This window comes from Anopheles cruzii, chromosome X (genome assembly GCF_943734635.1).
Source record: "Anopheles cruzii chromosome X, idAnoCruzAS_RS32_06, whole genome shotgun sequence".
In the NCBI taxonomy this organism is placed as follows: Eukaryota; Metazoa; Arthropoda; class Insecta; order Diptera; family Culicidae; genus Anopheles; species Anopheles cruzii.
The window spans coordinates 1834287-1857327 of NC_069143.1; the positions used below are offsets into that span (position 1 = coordinate 1834287).

Consider the following 23041-nt stretch of genomic DNA (forward strand, 5'->3'; position numbering starts at 1 on the left):
TCCGAGCAGTCGACGGCGGGCAGAGCCGATCCCGTGGTGCTTCCGCTTCCGCTTCCGCTGGCGTTGCTGGAGTATCCCTGACAGCCGACGGACGGCACCAGCTGGTGATTGACCATGGTGCTGGTAGTGGTGCTGTTGGTGCTGGTGCTGGTGCTGGTGGTGTTGGTGGGACTGTTGCTGTCGCTGCTGCTGTCACTGCCGCTACCTTCGCTGCTGCTGCTGCTGCTGCTGGTGATCTTGGGCTGGGTGTCGTCCACCGGTCCGGCGGTCGTCGTGACCGGTACCGAGTCCGACACCGTATCGTCCTGCTCCTCGCTAGCTCCCCGGCCACCACCCACCCTTGCGCCCTCGAGCAGACCGCGTAGATCGGCGACGGCGATGGCGGAACCGTCCGGAACCTCCGGGTTCGTGCTGGACACGGCCGGTTCACTGTCGGGCCCATGGCTGGGACGGGGACTGGACGCAAGCCCACAGCCACCGGGCACCGCCGGTCCGACCGTACCCTTCTTGCCGTGGAGCCGTTCGAGGGCGTGGTTGAGGCGATGCTTCTTGAACGACTTCAGATATCGGAACTGCATGCCGCATACGTCACACGTGAACAGCTTGTCCGCCGGCACCCGGCTCCGGCCGCCGGCCAACCCTGCCCCACCACCATCCACGCCGGCGCCGCCACCGAGCTCCGAGCGCTGGCCAGGCTTACCCGACAGCACGGTGCGGTAGCGGCAGCAGGCGTAGCGGCTCCGCTGCCCGCACAGCCCGCAGTGGTACGGCTTGTCGTCGTGGATCGTGAGGTGCGGGTGCTGCAGGGCCGAATGCTGCTCGAGTAGCCACGCGGAAGGGAAGTTCGCCATGCAGATGTGACACTTGGTGTTGTCCGGATCCGCCAGCAGCGTCGGCGTTGCCGGTGACGGTGCTGGGACCTTCTCGACGGCGGCGCCGGCGATCGCAGGAAACGACCGTGGCGAACCGTACTCAGTGGTCCCGCTAACCGAAGCCGCTGCCGTCAGGTTTGCGGGGGGCTTCTGTAGCAGCAGTTCCTCATCGGCCATCCGGCTCCGGAAGGCCTCCTTGGTGAGCCCGTCCCGGACGCGAATGATCGTCGCCGGAAGTCCCGTGGCAGTCGATGCCCGATTCACCGTCGGTCGGTGCTGGTGCTGGTGCTGGTGGTGGTGGTGGTGGTGCTGATGGTGGTTCAGCTCGAGCGAGTGGTCCTGCTTGCAGTCTTCCGCAGTCGACGGCAAACCGGCGGCAACACCACCGCCGGAACCGGAAGTCGCAGGGCCGTCGAGCAGCAGGCTCCGGTAGCGGAGGGCCTCCTCCGCCAGGGCCGACTGGTGCTGGAGCATCGCGAGCAGCCGCTGCGGGTCCGTTTCGAACAGTCCGAGTCCGAGGGGCGCGAACGGAAAGACGAACGGGATCGCACCGAGTGCGGCTCCACCCGGGAATCCGATGATGCCGGTCGACGGTGGGGCCGACTTCATGCCCGACCGCGGGTAGCCGCCCGTCGAGCCCAGCAGAAAGCTGCCCAGGTTCTGCCAAAGAAATGGCCAAAGAAAGTAAGAGAGAGAGAGAGAGAGAGATGAAAGAGAGAAAAAGAATGAGTTAAAAATTCGTTATAAAGGAGGTGGGGGGCACACACACATACACACACACACACAGGCTTGTCATCGGAAGAGGGAGACGAATATACATGGGCCTCCCCCCCAGCTGGCTGGGGGAGGGCCACAACGCGTCGGCAGAGGTCTATACAATATGTTTCAGTTTTCTGGTTTATTTTTCCGTTTTGTTTTATGTTTTGCTTCTTCTCTTTCTCTGTACCCTTATGCGGAGGGGGGGTTTGATCCTTTTTTTCTGGCGCGCCCACCGTTTTCTCTTCAACCCCCCTCCGCCGCCCAAAACGCATTTAGCGTTACTCCCGAACTTCACTTTCACTCCGCACTCCACTGTACTTACACAGTTGAACTTTCGATCTTTCGCTTTTACGCTCCTATCGCTGTCGCTCCTATTTCCACTCCTTTTTATGTGTTCCGTTTTTGTGTTCGTTTCAACACGCGGCACAGCGTTCCCTTCCACTGTTTTCTTGTTTATTTTTGCTACTTCGCTTACGACAGAGTTAACCCCTTTGGTTTGCGGATTCTTTGCGGGGGTTGCATTGCATATTATCAATGTGCATCATGTATTCTTTTTCTTCACTCTTCTTCTTTACTCTTCTTCTTCACTTTTCTTCTTCTTCGCACTTGTTTTACTTCTTCTTTTCTTCTTCTTCTTCTTCTTCTTTTTCTGCCGTTCTATTTTTAATATAATTAGTTAGCTTAACTTTTCTGTGTTTTCTGTTCTGTTCTGTTTCTCATGTGGTTTCTCAGAACGACGAAAGGGGGCGCACCCGGCTCCGGCAGAAACTCCGGCACGTCGGTCTCTCGTCTATCGTCCGCCGTTGCCTAATTGAAGTTGAATTGTGTCCTTCTCATCATTGTGGTGGGCACCAAAAACCTCGCTCGCCTACACCGGTTCCGCTAATCACTCACACGCTGGGATTGCGGCGCTGTCACCGTGCTCCTATCACGCGTACCGTCCCGTATTCCACCCTCCTGTAACTGTGTGTTCTGTTTTTTCCGCTTCTCTTTCCCCCACTTGCTCTCTCTCTTTTTGTATTTCTTTCTCTCTTACATTCTCTACGAGGTAGAGATTAAGAGGTGTCAGAGCTTGACAATCTCTGTCCTACAGAACCTTCGGCTGACACCTGCCCAATATCTCCTCTCTCTCGTTGCGTATCTGACGTATCGCTGTTGTGGTTGTTGCTGTTGTTGTTGTTGGGGTTGTTTGGAGCTTCCTTGTTTCTCGCTTTCATTCGCGCATTTCGTCCAACCACTTTGGTCGCTTTCCTGTTTGTTACATCTATGATATGCATTTTCAATTTGTTGCTGATTTTATCATTTTCCGTGTTTGGTTGCCGCATGTCCCCCCGCACCCAGCCCCCCTACCCCCCCACTCACTCCCTTTTGCACGTTGCGCTTTGGTGGCTTTCTTCTTTCATCGGTTTCCGGTTTTTTGTCCCATTCCCTCAATCAAATCAATCCGCGGTAGCCCGTTTATGGTTATGCGCGGGGTGGGGGGTGCGGCGAAATTCTCCCCTTCTCGTTCCCTTCCCCATCCCTTTTCCACTCGCTGTCCACCCGCTCGCCCGCCTGAACCGTTAGTGTGTGTGGCCACCGCCTTTCCCAATATACATACTTTTTGTATATATGACCATATGTTATGCTTCCTTGTCTTCTGCTGTATGTGTGTGTTTCTGTCCTTAAACAATGCTGTTTGTGCTGTATGTGTGTGTGTGTGTGTGGTGTTTCGGTGTTCGGTGCACTGCCGTCAGGATCGGTTTCGATCGTCTACGATGCGCCCCGGCCCGGTACACTTATGCTTGCCAATGTTGCGCTGCGCTCCCGCCGCGTCATCACATGGCGCATATGCTAGAACCTTTGTTACACCTTTGTTTCACCGTGTCCTGTGTGCCGATGTGTGACTGTTTCTGTTAATGCTTGTTAAATTCTTAATTTTATCATTTTAAAGCGTTGTTTTTATATCTTGTTTTGTCTCTACCATAATAATCGTGTGTAATTTCTTGTTCTTTTTTGTATGTGTTTTTCTTTTTGTTGGCCTAGCAATTGAAAGAGCGATCAATGAATGCTTTCTTTACAAATGTATGTATAATTCTGTCGAGTAGCGAGCGTTTTTTTTCTTCTTTCGGTTTGTCTGTTTGCGTTTGTGGCTCTATGCTGCTATTTTATGCTGCCGACGATCCCCCTAACGGAAGCCGAATTCGAAGTCGAAGGGACGGGGCAGAACGGCAGGCCGAGGTGACAAAGAAGGTGGAGGGGGGGAGGTGGCGGGGGTGTGTAGGTGGAGTTATTTTGGCTCAAATATTTATGAAAAAAAGTAATTTTCGAAAGACAACCGTTTCAACGTCATCCGCCTTCATCCTTGTGTCCTCGGTATACTGTCTATGATGTCTGTGATGTGTCTGTGTGTGTGTGTGTGTGTGTGTGTGTGTGTGTGTGTGTGTGTGTGTGTGTGTGTGTGTGTGTGTGTGTGTGTGTGTGTGTGTGTGTGTGTGTGTGTGTGTGTGTGTGTGTGTGTGTGGAATGTGTCTTACTAATGAATCTTCCCTACGCAACAACGGCACGGCAGACCACCGATTATTGTTTTGCATAGCGCGAAAGCTTATAACACAATTCCCAAACAAGGATGTGTTTGAACCCGAACCCGAACACAGTGAAGCGGTTACGGGTGAACAGTACAGCAAAGTACAGCCGGAATGTCGGATTCAATTTTATAGACCGACCCGTCACGTCCGCTCGCCGGGGCTCCTCCTGATCATACCACTCCGGATCACAATTGTCCCTGTCCCTGAAGTCGGTTCGTTCCAATAATCGGTGTGTGTGTGTGTGTGTGTGTGTGTGTGAAAGTGAAAAAGATGGCTCCGAGCAGAGGAAGGGTGGGGGCTGGTGATGGGGTGGCCCGGCCATGTGTTGGGGCCCGCTGTCTCGGCGCGGTCCTCTGTCTGTGGTTGTTGCGTTTGTTGCTAATCGTTTGCCACGTGTTTGCTGTGTGTTCACATACACACACGCGCATCCTTTGCTTTCCGTTTCTGTTTTGAGGTTTATTGTTGTTGCGGTATATTATCGCGGTACAGTTAGTATTTCTATTAAGTTGTTTCTCTCGTTTTGTTTGTATCGTTATTGTTATTATTGTTTGTGTTTACTTATCGTTTACTACCTATTTGACCCGTTCGCTGACCATCTGCCGCCACACGGAGGGGGTTGGGGGGTGGTTGAATGGGATGTTGTGGGGTGGGGTGGGGGGCGGTGGTGGCAGAGGAAACGTTGTAATTGTTTTGTCGGTATTTAATATGTTCCGGTTTGCGATCTCCGCGATGATTCTGATTCTTTCTTCATCTCGTTCATTCTTCGTTCACAATATAATCATAATAACATGTAAAAAAATCCCGTGGCTCCCTGAAGGCGTCCCCCGAAGGTGCTGCTGTTGTTGTATATAATTTGTAAACCCAATCCTAGTTATGGCTATCTGTATATTGATGTGGTTCTGTTCGGTTTGTATGGAGTACTGGGTCGGTTACCCGTTTGGATTTCTCCTACTGCTTCCGGTTCCGGTCCCGTGTACATGGTGCGCGGGTTGCGGCTGTGTGTGCCGCCGCGCTACCCGCTTTCTGCTCTGCCCGTTTGGTCGCTTACCCAACTAAACCCGATTCTATTGATTATTATTGTTGCCACAGTGTGTAAATAGACTATTTCAAAGTAAAGGCCCTTGGAACTGCTACACACAAGTACTCGCTTCTCTCTCTCTCTCTCTCCCTCTCTCTGTGTCGCTCTCCCACTATTTGGCTAGAGAGAGGGGGGTTGGGTTTGGTTTTTCCTATTTATCCATTTTTATCATCCCTTTCCTTAAACATAGCGCCGCCAATCTTTGCTGTCGCCATGGCTCACTTTTTCTCTCTCTCTCTCTCTCTCGCTCTCTTTCGGTCATGGACTCTATTTACAAAACAATATCCATTACTTAGTCGAGCGTCCGCTTTGATCGTTCTAGGCGCAGCCGCGTCTGGAAATCGGGAAGCTTCTTCTTAAGTGACCCAATTCTTCCTTCCCCGGGTTTTCATCCCGGGAAGAAAGCCAGAATATCAGCAGGAAAGCCCCCGCAACGACGCAAGACGGAAACGGAACGGGAAGTCGGCCTCGTAACGTGGGGAAAATGAGCAACGCAACGCGTAATACGGTAGGTGTCAAAAATCACTGCCGAGGTCCGAGACTCACTGGAGGACCTCCCACCAGCGGCAGCCGCCACCAGAGCAAGGTCACTTCACTTGATGCGTCCCCCGCCCCCTCTGCCAAACGGGGTTTTCGGGTGCCATCCGGCAGCCCAACCGACGACATCGAAATCGATGCGAAATAATACGAAACTGCTGGGTCCTTGAAAGGGCTTTCCACAGTTAGCGGGTAGCCAGAGGGGAGGAGCTGGTCGTGCTGCCGGTCCTCCCGGTTTGCCGGTATGCGAATATGTGTGCGAACCCTACGGTGCAATCCTCCCGTGGTAATTATGGTAATATTACTAGTTTCCCATCGTCCTAGTCCGAATTTTTTTTGTTTTGTTATTATATTGTAAGTGTTAATTTATGCTTCATTTGCACATATTGTTTACAAATACATGCATATTAATAAACACACACACGTATATACAAACTTACATGCTTATGTATATAAGCATAATATATATATATATATTATATAATATATATATATCTTCACCATTCATATAAATATGCATGTATGAGTGTGCATACACGGGTGCATGGATTTATCCGGGAACAGGCACTACAGTGTGTGTGTGTGTGTGTTTGTGTGTGTATCTGTGTGTGTGTTTAATTTGTTACACATTAATAATTTGCACATTTGCACTGTCACTCCTCTGCTGCTGCTGCTGCTGCTGCTACCTCTGCTGCTAGGTTGTTTGTTTGTTTTGTTTTCGCTAAGATTTTTGTCTTGGGCTTTCATACACCGAAGATATCATCACGGAGCGTGGTTGCCAATTTCACAACTCTCCTAGAATCTCTTAATGCAGGCCGCGGGTCGCGGGTTTGAGTAACAATAAACAGCACGACAGAATGAATAAACATTTATAAAACAACACAAAAACACGTTGCATAAAATGAAAAATTGTTTGCTCAATCGGCTCGGATCCGACGCTCGTTCGCGCCACGTTCCGATTTGTTGACATTGCTATTGCTATTGCATTTGGTTGTTACTCTGTTTGACTCGGTTTTACTCGGTAGTAGTGTATATGTATTATTGGTTGCATGAACTTTCGACAGGTTCACAGGTTTAAAGATGTTAAAGCTTGGCACTCAAATTATCGGTTGTTTCTGTTTGATGTCTTATTGTTGGCTGTTCTATGTAAGTGTTTCCGCGGTTGGTTCCTACTACTTCTCCAGTTGTGTTTACGCAACTTTGCGTGAGATCGGCAACACGGCAACAGCGTTCAGCAGCGGAACCTTCGACTGTTGTTGCGTACATTGTGTGTATAATAGCGCAGTCTCCAACGAGAGTACGCTCAAATCCTATTTCTAAATCAAATCATCTATGTTTCTGCGTTTCTGTGTCTGGATTAGGGTTTCTACCACGTGGTATCTTCTACACTCGTCAGCTGCTCGAAATGGTGCACACGTGATTGATAACCGGAGGGGGGCGGAGTGTTTGGCTGATTGGAAGAAGCTAACCCACGTGCAGAACTGATCAAAAAGGGGCGAGGGCAACGTAAAATATAAGCGCTTCACCTTCAACCACTGGCGAACCATAGGAGAAACTTAGAATCCTGGCTTAGCTTGCGCGGGAAACAAAGCGATAATGTGGAAAACAACCAAACAAACCGAACAATAGGAAAAAAAAGGGAAATGAAAAGAGTCCGTGTTTTGGGGGGGGAGACAGAACAAAATTACAAACCAATCGAAAGGACGAAAACCAACGAACGAAAAAAACAAACCAAAACGGCACAGTACAGAAGAAGGCGGCAAAAATTTACTCCAAGCACAAAAACCCACAATTTTATTTGTATTTCGTTTTGCCACTAATTTTTTTTTCTCTGTGTCGCTACTTGTTTGCTGTTCACTCTTACCTACGGTTTTCGGTGTGTCTCATATTCTATGAGAGGTATGAGAGAGATCGTCCTCGCCCTCGATCTCCAGAGTGCGCTTCCCATCGCTAGCGGGGAAGCGTTCTCAATATGCTAGTATATTTATTAATCGGTTTTCTCCGTCTTAAGCTAGTGCTGTGTTGTTTACTTCATAAGGATGTTTGTTTTGTCCCCTTACAAAAGCCATGCTATCGCGTTTGTATGTCCCCTCGCTCTCGTTTTGTTGTGTTACCGCTTTCCCTCGGATGTGTTCCGTACCGTTTCTTGTTTCTTGCTTGTTTGTGTGCTCTGCTCCACATGTGTTTGACGGTCTTAAAAAAAATTTGCTTTCTCTTAACAGGTTTTATATTAATATAAGTTCACATCTGCCTCATAGTTTTTTTCTTCCTAGTGATATTGTTTTGCGTTTCACTCGTTTGCCATCCGCCGGCCCACCGTCTCCACACAACTCTCTCTCTCTCTCTCTTTCTCTCTCACACACACACACACGCTCTCTTTATACACACTTGTATTGTTTCTTTTTTTGTGCTTTTCATGCCACGTACACATTTTTATAAAAGCTTTTGTTGTGTGTTATCCTTTTTATCGTTTTTTTTGTGTTTCATTTTATATAATCGCAACGCTATATCATTGTTTATGTTTTATCATTGGGTTCAACACAGCCCCATGATTCAATCAGGCTGCATGCTGCTGCAGTGCACGGGAACGTTGAATTCGCCTGTGTTCCCTTTTGCTCCTGTTTGCTTCAATTCATTTCGTAAACAAAAAGAAAACAGTACTGATAATCGTCGAGCAATAATGGTAATAATCGTATTAAAAGTAAGAAGAATATAACCAGTTCTATTGTATTATATATATCGCAACGGGCGTTGCCTATAGTTTTGTATATTTGAATATATGTTGTGAAACAGAAACCACGAACAATGCAGAGACGCTCTGCGTGTTATGTTTGCTACATGCTATAACGTTACCCCGTTTGTGTGTGTTTTTTTGTATTTTGCTTTTGCGACAGAACAGATAGGATCATCAATAGGATGTGTAAGTGGTGTAATATAGTGTTGTGGGATGCATCTCTCTCTACACCGAGGAAGGCAAAGGTGTATTCCGAGTGTATATCCGTGGTACGTGATGATGTGTTCATTCATGTCTCAGGAAGGTGGTGTACACATAAAACGGTGTGTGTCGGTGTGCGCGTCGTGAGTAAAAATGGGATGCATGAAGCAGCAGAAAAAAGAAGAATTCGCCCCCTCCCGCCCCCCGTTTGCTGATTTTACTCTTGCGTAGCCCTTTCTCCATCTCCCTCCATCTTCTCCCTTTCGCTCACTCCCTCCCGCTTGGCCCGATTTTTCACGGTTTCTTTTTGTACGTTGTTGTTACGACTGTCCGTATTCTTGTGTTACACACGGCTTTCGAGCTGATTACGTGGGAGCCTGATAGCCTGCCTGCCTGTTCGTCCTTTCTTAACGCTATAAAAAATTAGGTTTTGCTGCTAGGGCCCCCCATCTATAGACATCACACCTATTGCTTTGCTGTGTGTATAATATGTGTCTGTGTGTGTGTGTGTGTGTTTCGGAGTATTTCAATGGAGTGAGTGTGTTGTATTTGTTTCATTTGCCTATTGATACTGTATGGAAGAATTTGAGTTTACCCTGAGCTATTTTTGTTTTGTTAAACCTCTGTGTTTGTTTGGTTGCTGGTTATAGCTGTAGTTCCTTCGTGTCGCTTGTTTGCAGCCTGCCGCGACTCTATGTGTGGTTGTGTGTGTGAGGAGGAGTGCGCAGTCTTGTTTAGTGCGCAGCAGTCTCGTTTAGTGCGCCAGCCTTGCGGCGCACCATCATCTTCTGCGATTAGAGGAGTGTCGGTTTGTTTGAAGAGGGCACCACCGATCATCAGATCCTGGTGGTTTAATGTGTAAACTACGCACCAGCAGTTGTAGTAGTAGTAGCAGTAGTAGTAGTAGTAGTTAAAAAAGAAAGAGGAGCAGCATGTACGTGAGGCCTCGGTGTCCTTTAGACTTCTCAGATACTCTCGCGGAGTGTGTTCAATGTGTTCGTCCTTATTTGTTCGTCCTCGACCTCAGACAGGTTTTGGGTGCGTCGGGTGTGTCGGGTTGCATGGAATGCATGTAGATGTGCCGGGAAAAAAAAAGTTGTAACTTCTTCTTGCCGACCACAAATAGACGTATAACAATTGTAGCAGGGTGTGTGTAGCAGCGCTAAAGCAAGACCCCACCCGCCATCTAGTAGATTTACGTGCCGGATTGTGAGTGCTCCTGATTATCGGCCGTCTCTCTCTCTCTCTCTCTCTGTCTCTCGCTCTCTCACACACATTTTCTCTGTTCTATCTCTTTTAAGTCTAATCTCGTCCCTCTCTCTCTCGCATACTCGTGTCATCGGTTGCTCGCTAATGTGGCTTTTCCCAACAACACCAGGCAACGTGCGTTTTTTTATCCTAATCAATAACTTTTTTGTTTTGCTTGGTTTTTGTTTTTTTAATTTTTAATATCTCAGTTCCAAAAAGTTACAGCCAATTGTTTGTCTCCCTTCCGTTTAGATTTAGGTTTTGAGTTGCTTGTTTTGTTGTGGGTTTTTATGTTTTTGTTTTGCTTGGTGACGGTGGATCAATGTGCGCGCGTGTTTGGGTGAACGAATGTTTGGGGGTGGTGCAATGAATGGGGGTTGGCTGTGTGATTCGCTGCGAACGGTACTGGAAAGGCGGGAGTTTCGTTTACACACTCGCACGTTCTTCTGTCGGGCTGTTCGTCAGGCTTGTTGCTTTTTCTCTGTACATCGCTGTTTGCATCGTCCTTTTTTTGCGTCTATACCGAACCGTTAGAGGACCAACATCGGCACTACCATTACCGCCAACAGCCAATGTGTGCGTGTGCGCGTTTTGCTCTTAAACGCAATGTGTTGTTATTGAAATCACAGATTATTGATTACACCACCACATACTTCCTATCGCCTTCGCCAATGTCGCCTTTTGCTCGCTTTAGAGTAATTAATTCACACAAACACACACACACACAAACACACATAAGAGCTTGAAATGGTAATTCGTAACAGAAACGAAAGGGGTAGAACAGGTAACAAAAGGTAAATGGTAAGTCTTAGTGTAAGAGGCAACGAAAAATGGTTCATCTTCGACCATGGTCATGACATGACCAGCCTACCGGCATCTGGCGAGGCGTATACGCTGCATGACAGCATAAAGAAAGAAACCAAAGTTTAATTATTGTTTTCTTTGTCGTGTCGAATCACATCACACCGACATACTACATATGCTAGAGTGTGCCACCACACTGTTATCGATCAAATCTTCAACAAAAAATGATATCCTGTGTGTGTATGTCTGTCTGTGTGTGTGTGTGTGTTTGTGTTTTATTTGCTATGATATTTTTTCGTTACCTGCTACTCTTGTCGGAACATTTCCATCGTTTCCAACGTCGGAACTACTTTTTTCTAGTTAATGCTTAAGATGGGTGAGTAGGCTGGCTTGGTGTGTCTTATCGCGTCACACACACACACACACACACACACACACACAACACACAAGCGGTGAAAATTGTTGGTTCACTCATGTTCCGTCCCTGGTCCTGGTTAGGCTCAGTAAATACCCTCTCTCCACGTCGGTGAAAGGTGACGATGATACTTTGTAAATGTTTTTCTGGCTAATTTGAGAAGTAGTTTCAGTTTGTTGTTTTCTTTATCGCTTTTTAACCTTTTAAGTTGCATTCTTGATCAATATATAATTTGAATTGTCTTATTTTTTAGCGTATGTACGAGAGAGATTGTTTTCTTTTAATTTCATCTTTTGTTTTTTTGTTGCTGTTCAATGTGACACAGGCACTAGAAGCTATTAATTTTATCCAAATATTCGCTCAATGTTCCACACCTAACAAGAACCTCTTCCTTTGAAGGGGGCACTTTGATGAGCATTGTTGCATTGTGTGCTGTGCTAAACGTGTGTGTGTGTGTGTGTGTGTTTCCACTTCCAATACGATTGTTTCAGTTCGCGACAAAGATAAATAGCAAGCGCCTTAGAGTGATGGGGTGTGCCAAACGGAACGCATATTTGAATGTTTTTTGCTCGTTGCTTTGTTCTAAATTTGTTAAGTATTGACACTGTTTTTGGTGGTTTTTTTGGTTTTTCTTTTGCAAACTGTTTTCCCTACTCCATCCACTATATAGATGCGCGGGGTTCGATGGCACCGCGCTTGATGCTTTGCTACTTGTCCACATTCGTGTCCTACAAACTGAGCCAGGATTTTGAGATATCAACAGGAGGTCTGAAGAAGGATATCATGTACGCACAACGTGAACCACTGTTTGCTTGTGATGTGACAGAGTACGGTTATGAACCAGAGTGTAACCTAACGAGGTAATTTGTGTGTGTGTGTGTTATTCAGAGTTGTTTGTTGGAGAGTTGGTGATGATGATAATAGTGGCGGGCGGAGTGTGTGTGTGTCCATACATTTTATAGGTTTGTGTTTTTTTTTGCCCCATTCCGTACCAATCCGTTGTAGCCTTATCAAATGTCCTCTGTATTTTGTTTTGTATTTTAGTAATATAAAATTGTATACGCGTTTTATAAATACTCTCTACATTCCTATATGATACAGTATATTGTGTGTGTGTATGTATATGTGATTTTTTGTTCACTTCATATGCATTCCGATCTTCACACTGTACTCCCCCAAAGACGCACCTATCCTTCCCCGAGCGTCCTCCACTTAGCCATTTTTCTCTGTCTGTTCGTGGACATAGCACAACTTTCGTCTCATATTTATCACTAATGATCAGCGCTTGGTGTGTAACGGTATGTGTTCGTCTCCTTGCTGCGATGGTTGTTTTTCCAGATTCAATTATTGCTACCATCTTTCTCCACATCTGTGGCTATGTGTGTGTGTGTGTGTGTGTGTCTATGTGTACTGTGTTTGGTTTACTTATCTGCTAAAATAATATTTTTTTGCGAATTTGACCATTACAAAGTGGCGAGATTTCGCATTTAAACTTATTTTATATGTTTTCTGTTTCTGTGTTGTTGCATCGTTTATCCGCTAAGCCTTTTCTACATGATATTAGTTGGTTTATACTCTTCTCTCATGTCGCCGTTACTCACTTGTTATATTGACTGTTGTCTTACATTTTGCTTTTTCTCCTCCTCGTTACTTCTTATTTACTTTTCTTTCTTTCTTTCTTTCTTTCTCTCTCTTTTTCTCGTTCTCTCCCTTTTCCCTTTTCTCTCTGTCGCTCTCTTTTTCCTTTTCTCGCTCTATTTATCTATTCTTTCCTTTAACTTTGTTCCCCTTTTGCTACGCTCAAACTATCAATGATCTTTAAAATATTATCTATTATGCTCATGTATATAACTATATGCTTATATAGTTACGTAAAGAGTTTGTTACATACTACTCATTATATATACTATTTAATTGATGTAACTGATCGCAGAGTCAAAAATCGAACAGTTGCATCGCCCTCGCATCTGCTACATTGTGCAGACGTCCACGGCCCTACTCCATCACCCGTCTTCTCGCCCGCTATACAGTATTAGTTGTTCTTCCTTTCATCTACGCACTATTACTATACGCTCGCGTATATGCCTACATAAAATGTAACATAAGTTGTAGTCATTTCGTTAAACCGTGTTGTGTTTGTCATTGATGTGTTATTGTGCATACACACACACAAGCACACACACACACACACACAGACAATTAAATGTACTTTCGTCGAGTTGCTGCACCACTTAGCGGGTATACCAAGTTTTATATCGAGGCGGAACTTTCAAATCTTCAACGAACTTAACCGTTTCTCAATATTACAAGTCTTGTTCTTGCGTCCGCACCCCGCTTTGCCAACTATCCGTTAGTCCCGATTTGCACTTTAGCACAAGTTGCACTCCCTTTTTGTGCAGCCCTAGGTGAATTGAATCCTTTGAAGTTCATTACGTTAATATACAAAAACAAAGGAAAATAAATATTAGATTTGTATGCCTATGGATGTATGTGTGTGTGTGTGCGTGTGCGTGGGTCTGTGCAATCATGTTGCCTTAGGCTTGCGTTCACACAGAATTAGCGAGTTTTGCTTCGCAGTATCTAATAGTCGTTATCACGTACTAAGCATGTCTTTATACATTTGGGAAACAATGTTGGATTTTCGATTATTTTTCCCAATTTCTCTCTTTCTCTCTCTCTATAGTTCGCTTGAGTTTTGTCGTTCGCTGTTACTACGTCTGCTCTATTGGTCTTTAGATTGTTGCATTACCTTTTGCTATGCGTGTAGAGCTGGTAAGTAAGAGTATATTAAGTCATGCTGCATTGCTGCTACCTTTGTTTAGTTTCACGCTGCACACATTACTGGCGCCCATGTGTGTGGTTTGGGGCACAAGGCACCATCATGTATTTCGATAGTAGCAGGTGTAGAGAAGGAGTAGTGATACTGTGAGTAGTACGATAGTGTAATATCCCAGAAGAATGAACGAGAGCGGGACGGTACAAAAAAGAAAACAATTAAAAATATTACAATAAAAATAAAATAGAACTAAATCATGTGCGTGTGTTATTGTGTGTCTGTGTGGTTGTGGGTGTATGTGCTGTATATATTTATATGTAGTAGCTAAATAACAGATTTAACAAACAAAGGAGGAACTTTCTGCTATGGTAAGGTACATATAGGTTAATTGAAATATTTATATATGTACGTTTTATCATCACTAGCTTCGACACACAAAACTGCGATTGTGTACCGTATCCACAACAACCACAACCTGTTCCTGTTCGATTTTCCTCGCCGCGCTTTCTTTCGGCGTGTCCAGAGTCTTCTACAGGTTGCATTTTTGTCATTACTTGTTCATGTTACTGTGTTTGCCGGCTACTTTGGCGCGTACGTGGTATTGGTTTAACGCGCTTTGCGGTGTTTTAGATGCTCAGTAATGCTCACTGGCTTGTTCGGTGTGATGTTTAACGGTGTAACCATCCCCCGCACCCCAAGGTCTGGTTGGCTTCAATACTTGCGGACGATTAGACGACGATCGATGGTTCTCATTAAAAGTGTCTCGCTCTTTCTCTTTTACTTTCTCTCTCTCTTTCTCAATCTCTAATAGTTAGTAGTTCTTGTTTCCAAGTTTGCCAAGATTCACCATCTTTCTTTTATGTACGCTTTTATTATCGTGTTCGTGTTGTCGCGCGCGCGCTTTGACCAGCTTCTTTGAGCGAGAAGTTTTGCTTTCGATTGGTTGGTTTGTGATATGTTTACAACTCTAGTACGCCGAACGTGGCAATCGAGAGGAGGTGATCGACCCGAATAAAACGGGAAATTAAGGCTCATCCGGCGGAGTTCCGGCGACGGCGACTGCGCCCCAATTACCGCAAAAAGCACAAGCCGTTGGAGCCACTGCGAGAGAGAGACATGTGAGTGGTCTTGACTTTTTGATTCACTAATTAATAAGAAAACAAATACACGCAACATATGTAAGGGGGGCTAGCTAAAAGTAATCCATTGTTTATGCCTAACACCGCTGGGCTTTGTGAAGCTAGAATGATCTACGTTAAATGTGCATCGTATTGTGCGTTAATAAGCTGCCTTTTTGTGTAGACAATTGCATTATGCCTGTGCCCCGTTCCAGGTGTGTTTTTCTGGTCCACCTGTCTATGCTTCCAGGGACCGATTGGCTGGGTCGTCACTTGCAGGAGAGCTCTTGAACGATCTACGCAGTGCGGTCATGTTCAGGATCGAGGATGTGTATAATTCCAAATTCTATCGGCCTACTCCAAAATTCACCGGGAGAGTGGTGCCCTTTTGGGTGCGTGTATGTTTGCAGAGATTGCTAATGCCAAACGCTGTTGAAAAACTAATGGATTACTTTTCGCCAGGCCTTCCTTTTTACGGTCCCCAGAGCTTAGCGGTATTCTGGTTTGCTTCCCGATCGAGTGCTTGGAATGTATGTTTGCCCGTCTTCTGTCCGTTCACAGTATGTTCGGGGTTTTCTTTTACGGTTGTATAATTGTCCGCCAGCCAAGCCAAGGCTTGGGCGAACCCCGGGCAGCCTAAACTTGGGGAGATTTGGGTGCAGTGGTTCGTCGTTTCTAGCGTTATTGTTTGCCCCATTTTTGCCTGCCTCATCAGGACGACAGCGACTCTTTTTGTCATTTGCACAAGTTCCAACATACTCGTTCCACGGTCCGACAAGTTTTCGGCGTCACACGCAATGTCGTTGTGGCCGCCTGTTGCTTAGCACTCTTAAACCGTTTCTTAAACTAAAGTGTAGGTTCGCGTGTGTTTGTGTGTGCCTGTGTCTGTGTAAGGTTTGATTAGTTTTAATTTATGTTGTTTTTGCGGAACGAACTCAAGTGGAGGAGAATGGCAACGAAATTTGGTACTGACAACCGAGAGAACATATTCTCAATCGCAACCGTAGGCTAGAGACCAGACCAGCTTGTCCGTTTCATATTGCTTAACCTAGAGCTCTTTCACCAGTTCGCTTTATTCCGAATGTCTTCCTCTGTGCTTTCCGTCGTTGGCTCGAGCTCGAGCACGCATCGCAACCGCACTTAAAATTGTACACAATTTAGAACGAAACTTAATTCCTTGTTTTTTACGCATACATATATATAAGAGTAAATTCTACGAAGGCGAAGGAAACGGTCACTAAAATGAACCAACGCACCGTGTCACACAACCACGGTTGAACCACGTTTTTGACCGAATCGTACGTATAATTTAATAAAATAACAGGACACGCATAAATTTTGAATCACCCAACTTGCTCGATCACACCGGATTGTGAAGGAAACAAAACGGAAAAACGTGCAATATACAGTGTAATACATAGCCTAAAGAGTTTGCCGTAAAATTTTGGTATCATTTCCTTTCCGTGTTAACTTTTTCGTAAATTTTGACTAAGAAAACGAAAACGCACAATATGGCCGAAAAAATCACAAATCGTTTGTCGAAATACCACAATTTCCATTGGGTTCTCCATCTCTCTCTCTCCCCTTTCTCCCCTCTCCCTTTCTCTCTTTCTCTTTTACATGAACGCAACATCGCAGATTAATTTGGAATTTTTAATTATTTTACCAAGCCTAAAGTTTCTTATCGAATTTTAGTTGTCCTACCTTATAAAAGTCGTTTTCAAAAGAAAATAACTGATCACATATCGCGTACATGGTTGAGATCCAATGGGTTTCGATTTTGTTAAAGTAATAAATTTTGCCTTTTTTTGAGTGTAATATCAACATACAATGCCAAATCTATGTACGGTTTTTCTGCGTCATCTGATCAGGTCAGCCCGAATAATCCACTCATAAGAGCCACCCTCCCCCCGGCCACCCCTTGGGAAGCCGAAAAGTCTCTCAGTTCACAACTTGAGAGAGGAGGCGCCGCCTGTCTGTCTGAGCTAGGAATGGAAGGGTTTTTTTTCGTTTCCCGTTTTACAACTACTAAATTTTGATGTTTTTCGTTTTTCACAGCGGCTCTCGTCAAGTGGCTCGTAATGGTCTTTCGTAGACAAGTTACACATCCTTATCGAATAAAGGAAAACAAAGTAGGATAAAAAGGCCGAATATAGAGTAGTGTCCTGTTACGCGGCCGTCGGCTAAAAATAAAACTGTACCGATCTAAATTGTACAACAATGTTTCGGTTCACGCAAACCCCGCTATCGCTATATTCTGCTGCCGTCGTCCCGCTTTGCTTTCGCTTTCGCTTTGGGTTTGGTTCGTGTTCTCACCCGTGTGTTCCGACGCCCACTTCCCTTCTCATCACAGCCAATGGTATACCAAAAACGAATTTTGTGCTCTGTTTTAAACGTCACCGCGGGCCACCATCCTTTGGCAAGACAATTCAGACTGTAAATTTTCAAATTTTGTTTTTTCTTCTTAACTTTTTGTAAAGTTTTAGCGTTCCGCGACTACAGGTGACCCTTCCTTCCGTCGGACACACGGGAGCGGACAACAGAAGGATATCGCACGACCCGTGAAGCAAAGCTAGGCGCAAGCGCGAAAAAGCGGACCAGCGGAGGGTAACGAAAGAGCGTGACCGATGCCATGCCGGGCGCGAGTTTCTTAAAGTAGTAGTACTAATTACGTACGTAGAATATTGAGAACGGCACGTTTTGCGCAAAAGAAAGTTTGACAATTTTACCGCGACGACTACGCGACGGTTAAACCTAAATTAGTGTTGATTTCGAAAATTTGAACTTCGTTCATCACAAACAGGAGTTTTTGTTCTTATTTCTTTTGTCGTTTTAAATCAAATTAAATGGAGGATACTAGAGAGTCACAACCGCTCGGTGTGTGTTGAGGCTCGCTTGAGAGCACACTCTCTTTCGTCCTTGCTTTCGTTTGCTCTTCTGTCTTTGTTGAAAAGCCTGCTACAAAATTTAGAACCGATAGCAAAACGATATCGAAAGCGTACACAAGCAGTAAACATAACAGGTGGAAAACGAACCCAACGGCAAGAAACATGAGCTTGATACTCTCTTCCACCTTCAACGGAGATTATGTGTGGGTGTCAGTGTGGGTGTGTTTTGTTCGGGGCTCTCAAAGTACTAGTGTCCCTTGTCTACTAAAGCTGTCCAGATCGAGCCGTTGCCAGTTAAAAACGCTACTAGGGTAATGTCTCTCTAAACAGTGATATTTGATATGCACAGGTCACAGGAAAAGTGATTGATTTCGATGTGTTACTAGCTGGCTGGCTGGCTGGGAACAATTTGGGGGGCATGGGTGGGTATGGTGCGGATGGCCAGATGCCCCCACGTCTCACTCTAGCATTCTTAGTACAGTGCCTTGGTACAATGCAGGCTTAGTGCAGAGGCTTAGTGCAGGCTTAGTATCGTATCGCTCTCGATCTCGCTCTCGATCCACAGATCCAAAGCAAAGCATTCGAAAAAGGCACGACAGCCCTGAAGGGAGCCGTGAAACTAACTCTGTCAACTGGGACACCGTGGGATGGACACGGCACTACACAGTACTCCTCGCGGACAACGTGGAAGACATCTCCCTCTTCTTCTCTGCCTCCTCCTAGTAGGTTGCTGCAGGTTCTGGAGTGTACCGCGAACGGGATTTTCAAGTTCTCTCTCTCTGGTGGTTGGAGGTTGAGTGTGAAGGAACCAAAAGAAAAGCGCCCCACAGCACAGGGCTGCAAGCCATTTCACCAAGTGTATATAGCCAAGGATAGGGGGGAGGATAGGAGCAATTAATAGTGACTAATTCTCCGTTACAATCGGTTGATTAATATTCAATAAGATCACAGATGTCTATTCGTCCTTCCGTTAAACACACACGAGTACACGTTGCGTGGGAGTGCGCATGCGTATGTGAGTGTGTTATTGAGCCGATTGTTTGTCTGTAGTACTGTGTGTGGGTAGGTGGTGAGTGTGGTGTGGGGGGCGGAGTGATAGAAGTGGGCATCAATTATCCTCTCCTGCCGTTTGGTTTTCCGTTGGTGGTTCTTTTTTTTTTCTTTTCTTCTTGAACCAACCACCCCTATTGCAACGTTTTGTAGGAGCGCGGTTCTTCGCACTACTTGGTGTTGGCTTAGTCGAGCAGCGCATTCGAGCAGCTGCCCACTCTCGGTGTGTACGACGACGCGACGTCGTTACTAGCTAATTAATTGTAGGAGCTTGTAGAAACATAAAACATTTACACGATTATGCCCCCGGCAGGCGCAGGCGCCCCTCCCCGCTGGGATAGAGGCGTGCAAGCGGCGGCTCGGTTGGCGGTGCTCAGTGCTTCCGGGCCGGGGCACCATGCGCCAACCCACATATCCTTCTTCTTCGACTTTTGTACATAACCCTTAACTAATGATAGCAAGATATCTTTTTAACATAGAACCCAAACCACGCAGAACGGTCCAACTCTCGTTCTCCTTCTGCCGCTCTCTCCCACCCTCTCTCTCGGTCTCGGTCCGTGCTCCGCCGTGCTGCTGCGGATTGCGGATTTTATGGGTGTCATCGCTTCTCCGCCGCTCCCTGGGTTTTTGCAGGCATCCACACGCGCGCGCCCCAGGTACATTCCGTGTTCCGTCGTACTCCTCCGTGCTATGTAGTATATGTAGTGTGTAGATATATGCTGCCTAGGTATAGCTTCTGTAAGCTTCTCTCCTATGTGTAAACGTCTCAAATCGGTCGTCCGGCCCCCGTTTGGTAGATCCTTCCGTTCGTCGCTTCGCGCTGGGGATCGCGAGAACGCTTGCGTTCCACACTTGCGTCTGCCGCTCTTTCTCCTCCTGTGTCAGGATCAGGTTTAGCTCCATTCCTTGGCTGTACAGTACCAGCCAGTCAGTCAGTCAGTCAGTCAGCTCTGTGCTCAGCTACCAACAGCCGCCCCGTGGCCGGGAGCTTTTCTTGGGTACCGTATCCGGCACCGACTGCTCATCTGGTGGTGGTAGTGGTGGCGGTGCTCCTCCTAAACGTTGCTGATCTGATTGCAACGGAGCGAAGCGATCACTGCTGCTGCTGCTGCTGCTGTTGCGCTGACGTTGCTGCTGCTGCTGCTGCTGCGGGTGTTGCGGTGGTTGCTGGAACAGCAACACCTGCTGCTGCTGTTGCTGCAGATGATGGTGTAGTGAATGGTGGTGCAGCTGGTAACGGGTTAACTGATCGTTGCTCCGTTGCTGCTGCATTAGAGCTTCGCGTTGCTGCTGCTGCTGCTGCTGCTGCTGCTGAAGCCGCTGCTGCAGCTGCAGTTGCATCTCCTGTTGCTGTTGCTGTTGCTGCAGATCCTGTTGGTGTTGCTGTTGCTGCTGCTGCAGTTGCTGCTTTTGCTGCAGGTTGTACAGGAGGAGAAAGTTCAGCAGATGCAAGTCGTCACACTATTGCGGCGAATCGTCCTTCCCGTCGATGGCCGGCGGCGACACGGCCATGAACTTGCGCGCGTACTTCGGGTAGTGCGTCTTTTCGTGCGCCTTCAGGATCGTCGATCGGGAGAACGTTTTCCCGCACATCCCGCACCGAAACGGCCGTTCACCTGCAACGAAGGAGGAAAAAGAAGACAAGTCAGAAATAATAGAAGCATAGCTCGTCAGGGTGGGAGTGGAAGAGCGTACCTGTGTGCACCCGGCAGTGGTCCTTCATGTGGTGCCGGAGCTTGAACGCTTTGCCACAGTACTCGCACTTGAACGGCCGGTCGCCGGTGTGGACCGGCAGGTGGGTGATGAGCGACGTCACGTCCGGGAACGACTTGCCACAGAACTTGCACAGCACCACGTTGTTGCCCTGGTCGCCGGCCATGCCGCCGCCGCCCGGCACGTTGCCCCCGCCGGCGCCCGGGCCCACCACTCCCAGCCCGACGCCGCCGCCACCGAGCGGCTGCGAGGCGAGCACGGCGGCCAGCTCCAGCTCCGACAGGGCGTCGGCCGGATCAAGCAGGTGCTCGAGCGAAGGTGGCCCCGCCCCCCGGTGGTGCCCGTAGTGCGGTGACGGCATCTGGGAGGGGGACGGCGACTGCGCTTGCTGGGCGGCGAGGGCCACCTGCGCCAGCTCGTGGTGGAGCGCGAGGTGCCCGTGGTGGTGGTGCATCAGGTGCGTCGCCTCCCGGTACTTGAGCGACTCGAGCGAGTGCGACAGGATGTGGCGCGTCAGTTTGCTCTGGTGGTGAAACGTGACGCCACAGTAGACGCACGTCAGAAGCGGCATCCCCGGACCCGGAACGGCCACGCTGCTGGGGTGGTGGTCGGCCAGCAAGCTGGGCGGCCCTATCAAACCACTCCCACTTCCGGCCCCACCACCACCGGCACCACCGGCACCGGCACTTCCCCCACTGCCGGCTCCACATCCACCAGCTGCACCACCACCTGCCGCCACCGCCGCAGCCGCACTACCGCCGGTTCTGCCGTCGGCCGAACTACTGCTGCCGTCGCGGTCGTGGTGTTGTCCCACGCAGGATAGTCCCAGGATACTACCACCACCACTCACACCGCTACCGACAGCTGATCCTCCGCCGCCGACACCGATACCACCAACGCCGCCGCCGCCGCTTCCACCGTGCTGCAGCAGCACTTCCGACGCCGCCTCCTGTGTGGGAAGGAAGAGAACCAAACAAAAATCGGGAATGTCAACTTCTTTTCTCGCTCTCACCCTTTTCTCGCTCTCTCTCGCCTTTTCTCTATCTTTCTTTCTCTCTTTTTATTTCTCACTCTCTCTCTTTCTCTTTTTCTTTCTCTTTTTGTTTCTGTTTCTCTCTTTATCTATTTATCTCTCTAACTTTCTATTTCTCGCTTTCTTTCTCTATCTATTTCAAGATTCATTTTATCTATTTCTTGATCTCTTTTGCTTTCTTTCTTTCTTTCTCTATCTATTATTTTCCTTTTTTCTCTTTCTTTCTTTCTTTTTCTCTATCTTTCTTTCTCTTTATCTTATCTTCTTCGTTTATAGCACAACACGCAGGACACGGTCATATTCTGCCTGCTGCTGCTGCTGCTGCTGCTGGGCTTGGTTCGGAGCCTACCTCAACCTCAACTCACTACTTAAAACGCAAGGCGTGTTTGGGTGGTGGTGTGTCAAGGTCAAACCCTGCCGAGCCAGCAGAACTGTCGCGGAACGGACGAAGTACGGACACTGGATGGGGATGGTGGTGTTAATGGTGTTAAGTGTGCGGAAGTGGGACATGTGTGTGCTCCGGATGTCGTCGGCAAGGTTGGGCGGGCGGAGGCGCGCGCGTGCAGTCGAAGGGAACTCACCCGCGACTCGTACGGCACACCGAAAAGCGCGGGCGCCTATACTCTATGATTGGTCCAAAGGCAGAGCAAGAAGAAGAGAAGGAGGAGAAAGAAAAGGAAGCACAGGAGCAGAGCGAACAAAGCGAGAGGGAAAAGTACTACGCAGCAGATGCCCCCTACATGAATCCACATCGATCCGAGCCCCCGAGTGTGGTTGATGGAGATCTGAGGTGTATGAGGCTCACTGTGGACTGTGCATTAGGGGAGATATATCAGAGGTCTGGCCGCTCTTCGGTCTGTAGGTTTGGGCAAATTGGGAACAAAACAACAACGAAACCAGAACCAGGCCACCAGACCAACCTGTGGAGCCAAGTCGTGGCGGGGTGAGAATTAGCATTACTGGATCCAGAAACACACCTTCAAACTTTCTGTTTGAGTGCCCGTGAACCCACCACAAGTATCCCGGGGGTTTGAAGAGACTACTAGAGGTCTAGTAGCCCAAGACACCTAGGGCTAGAATAGTAGAGAGCTAGCGACAGTCGATGGTGACATTGGATCGCATATTGTTTTGTGGCAATGATTTGCAGTAGCCCAGACTTTATGCGCAGTACACACCGATAGAGTAAGCTACTGTGAACACACACAGTCAGGTTCCCACAGCACGGTTTCTTAAGAGGCGACGTCGATG

General features: G+C 47.6%; 1 protein-coding gene across 1 annotated transcript in view; it reads right to left on the reverse strand.

The window, feature by feature from the left end:
- Positions 1-23041, reverse strand: part of LOC128275995 (uncharacterized) — an 88556-nt gene that overhangs the window by 613 nt on the left and 64902 nt on the right. The window contains exon 9 of the mRNA XM_053014497.1: positions 15-1532. Coding sequence (XP_052870457.1) covers positions 15-1532 — 1518 coding nt within the window. The remainder of the gene's footprint in view (positions 1-14; positions 1533-23041) is intronic.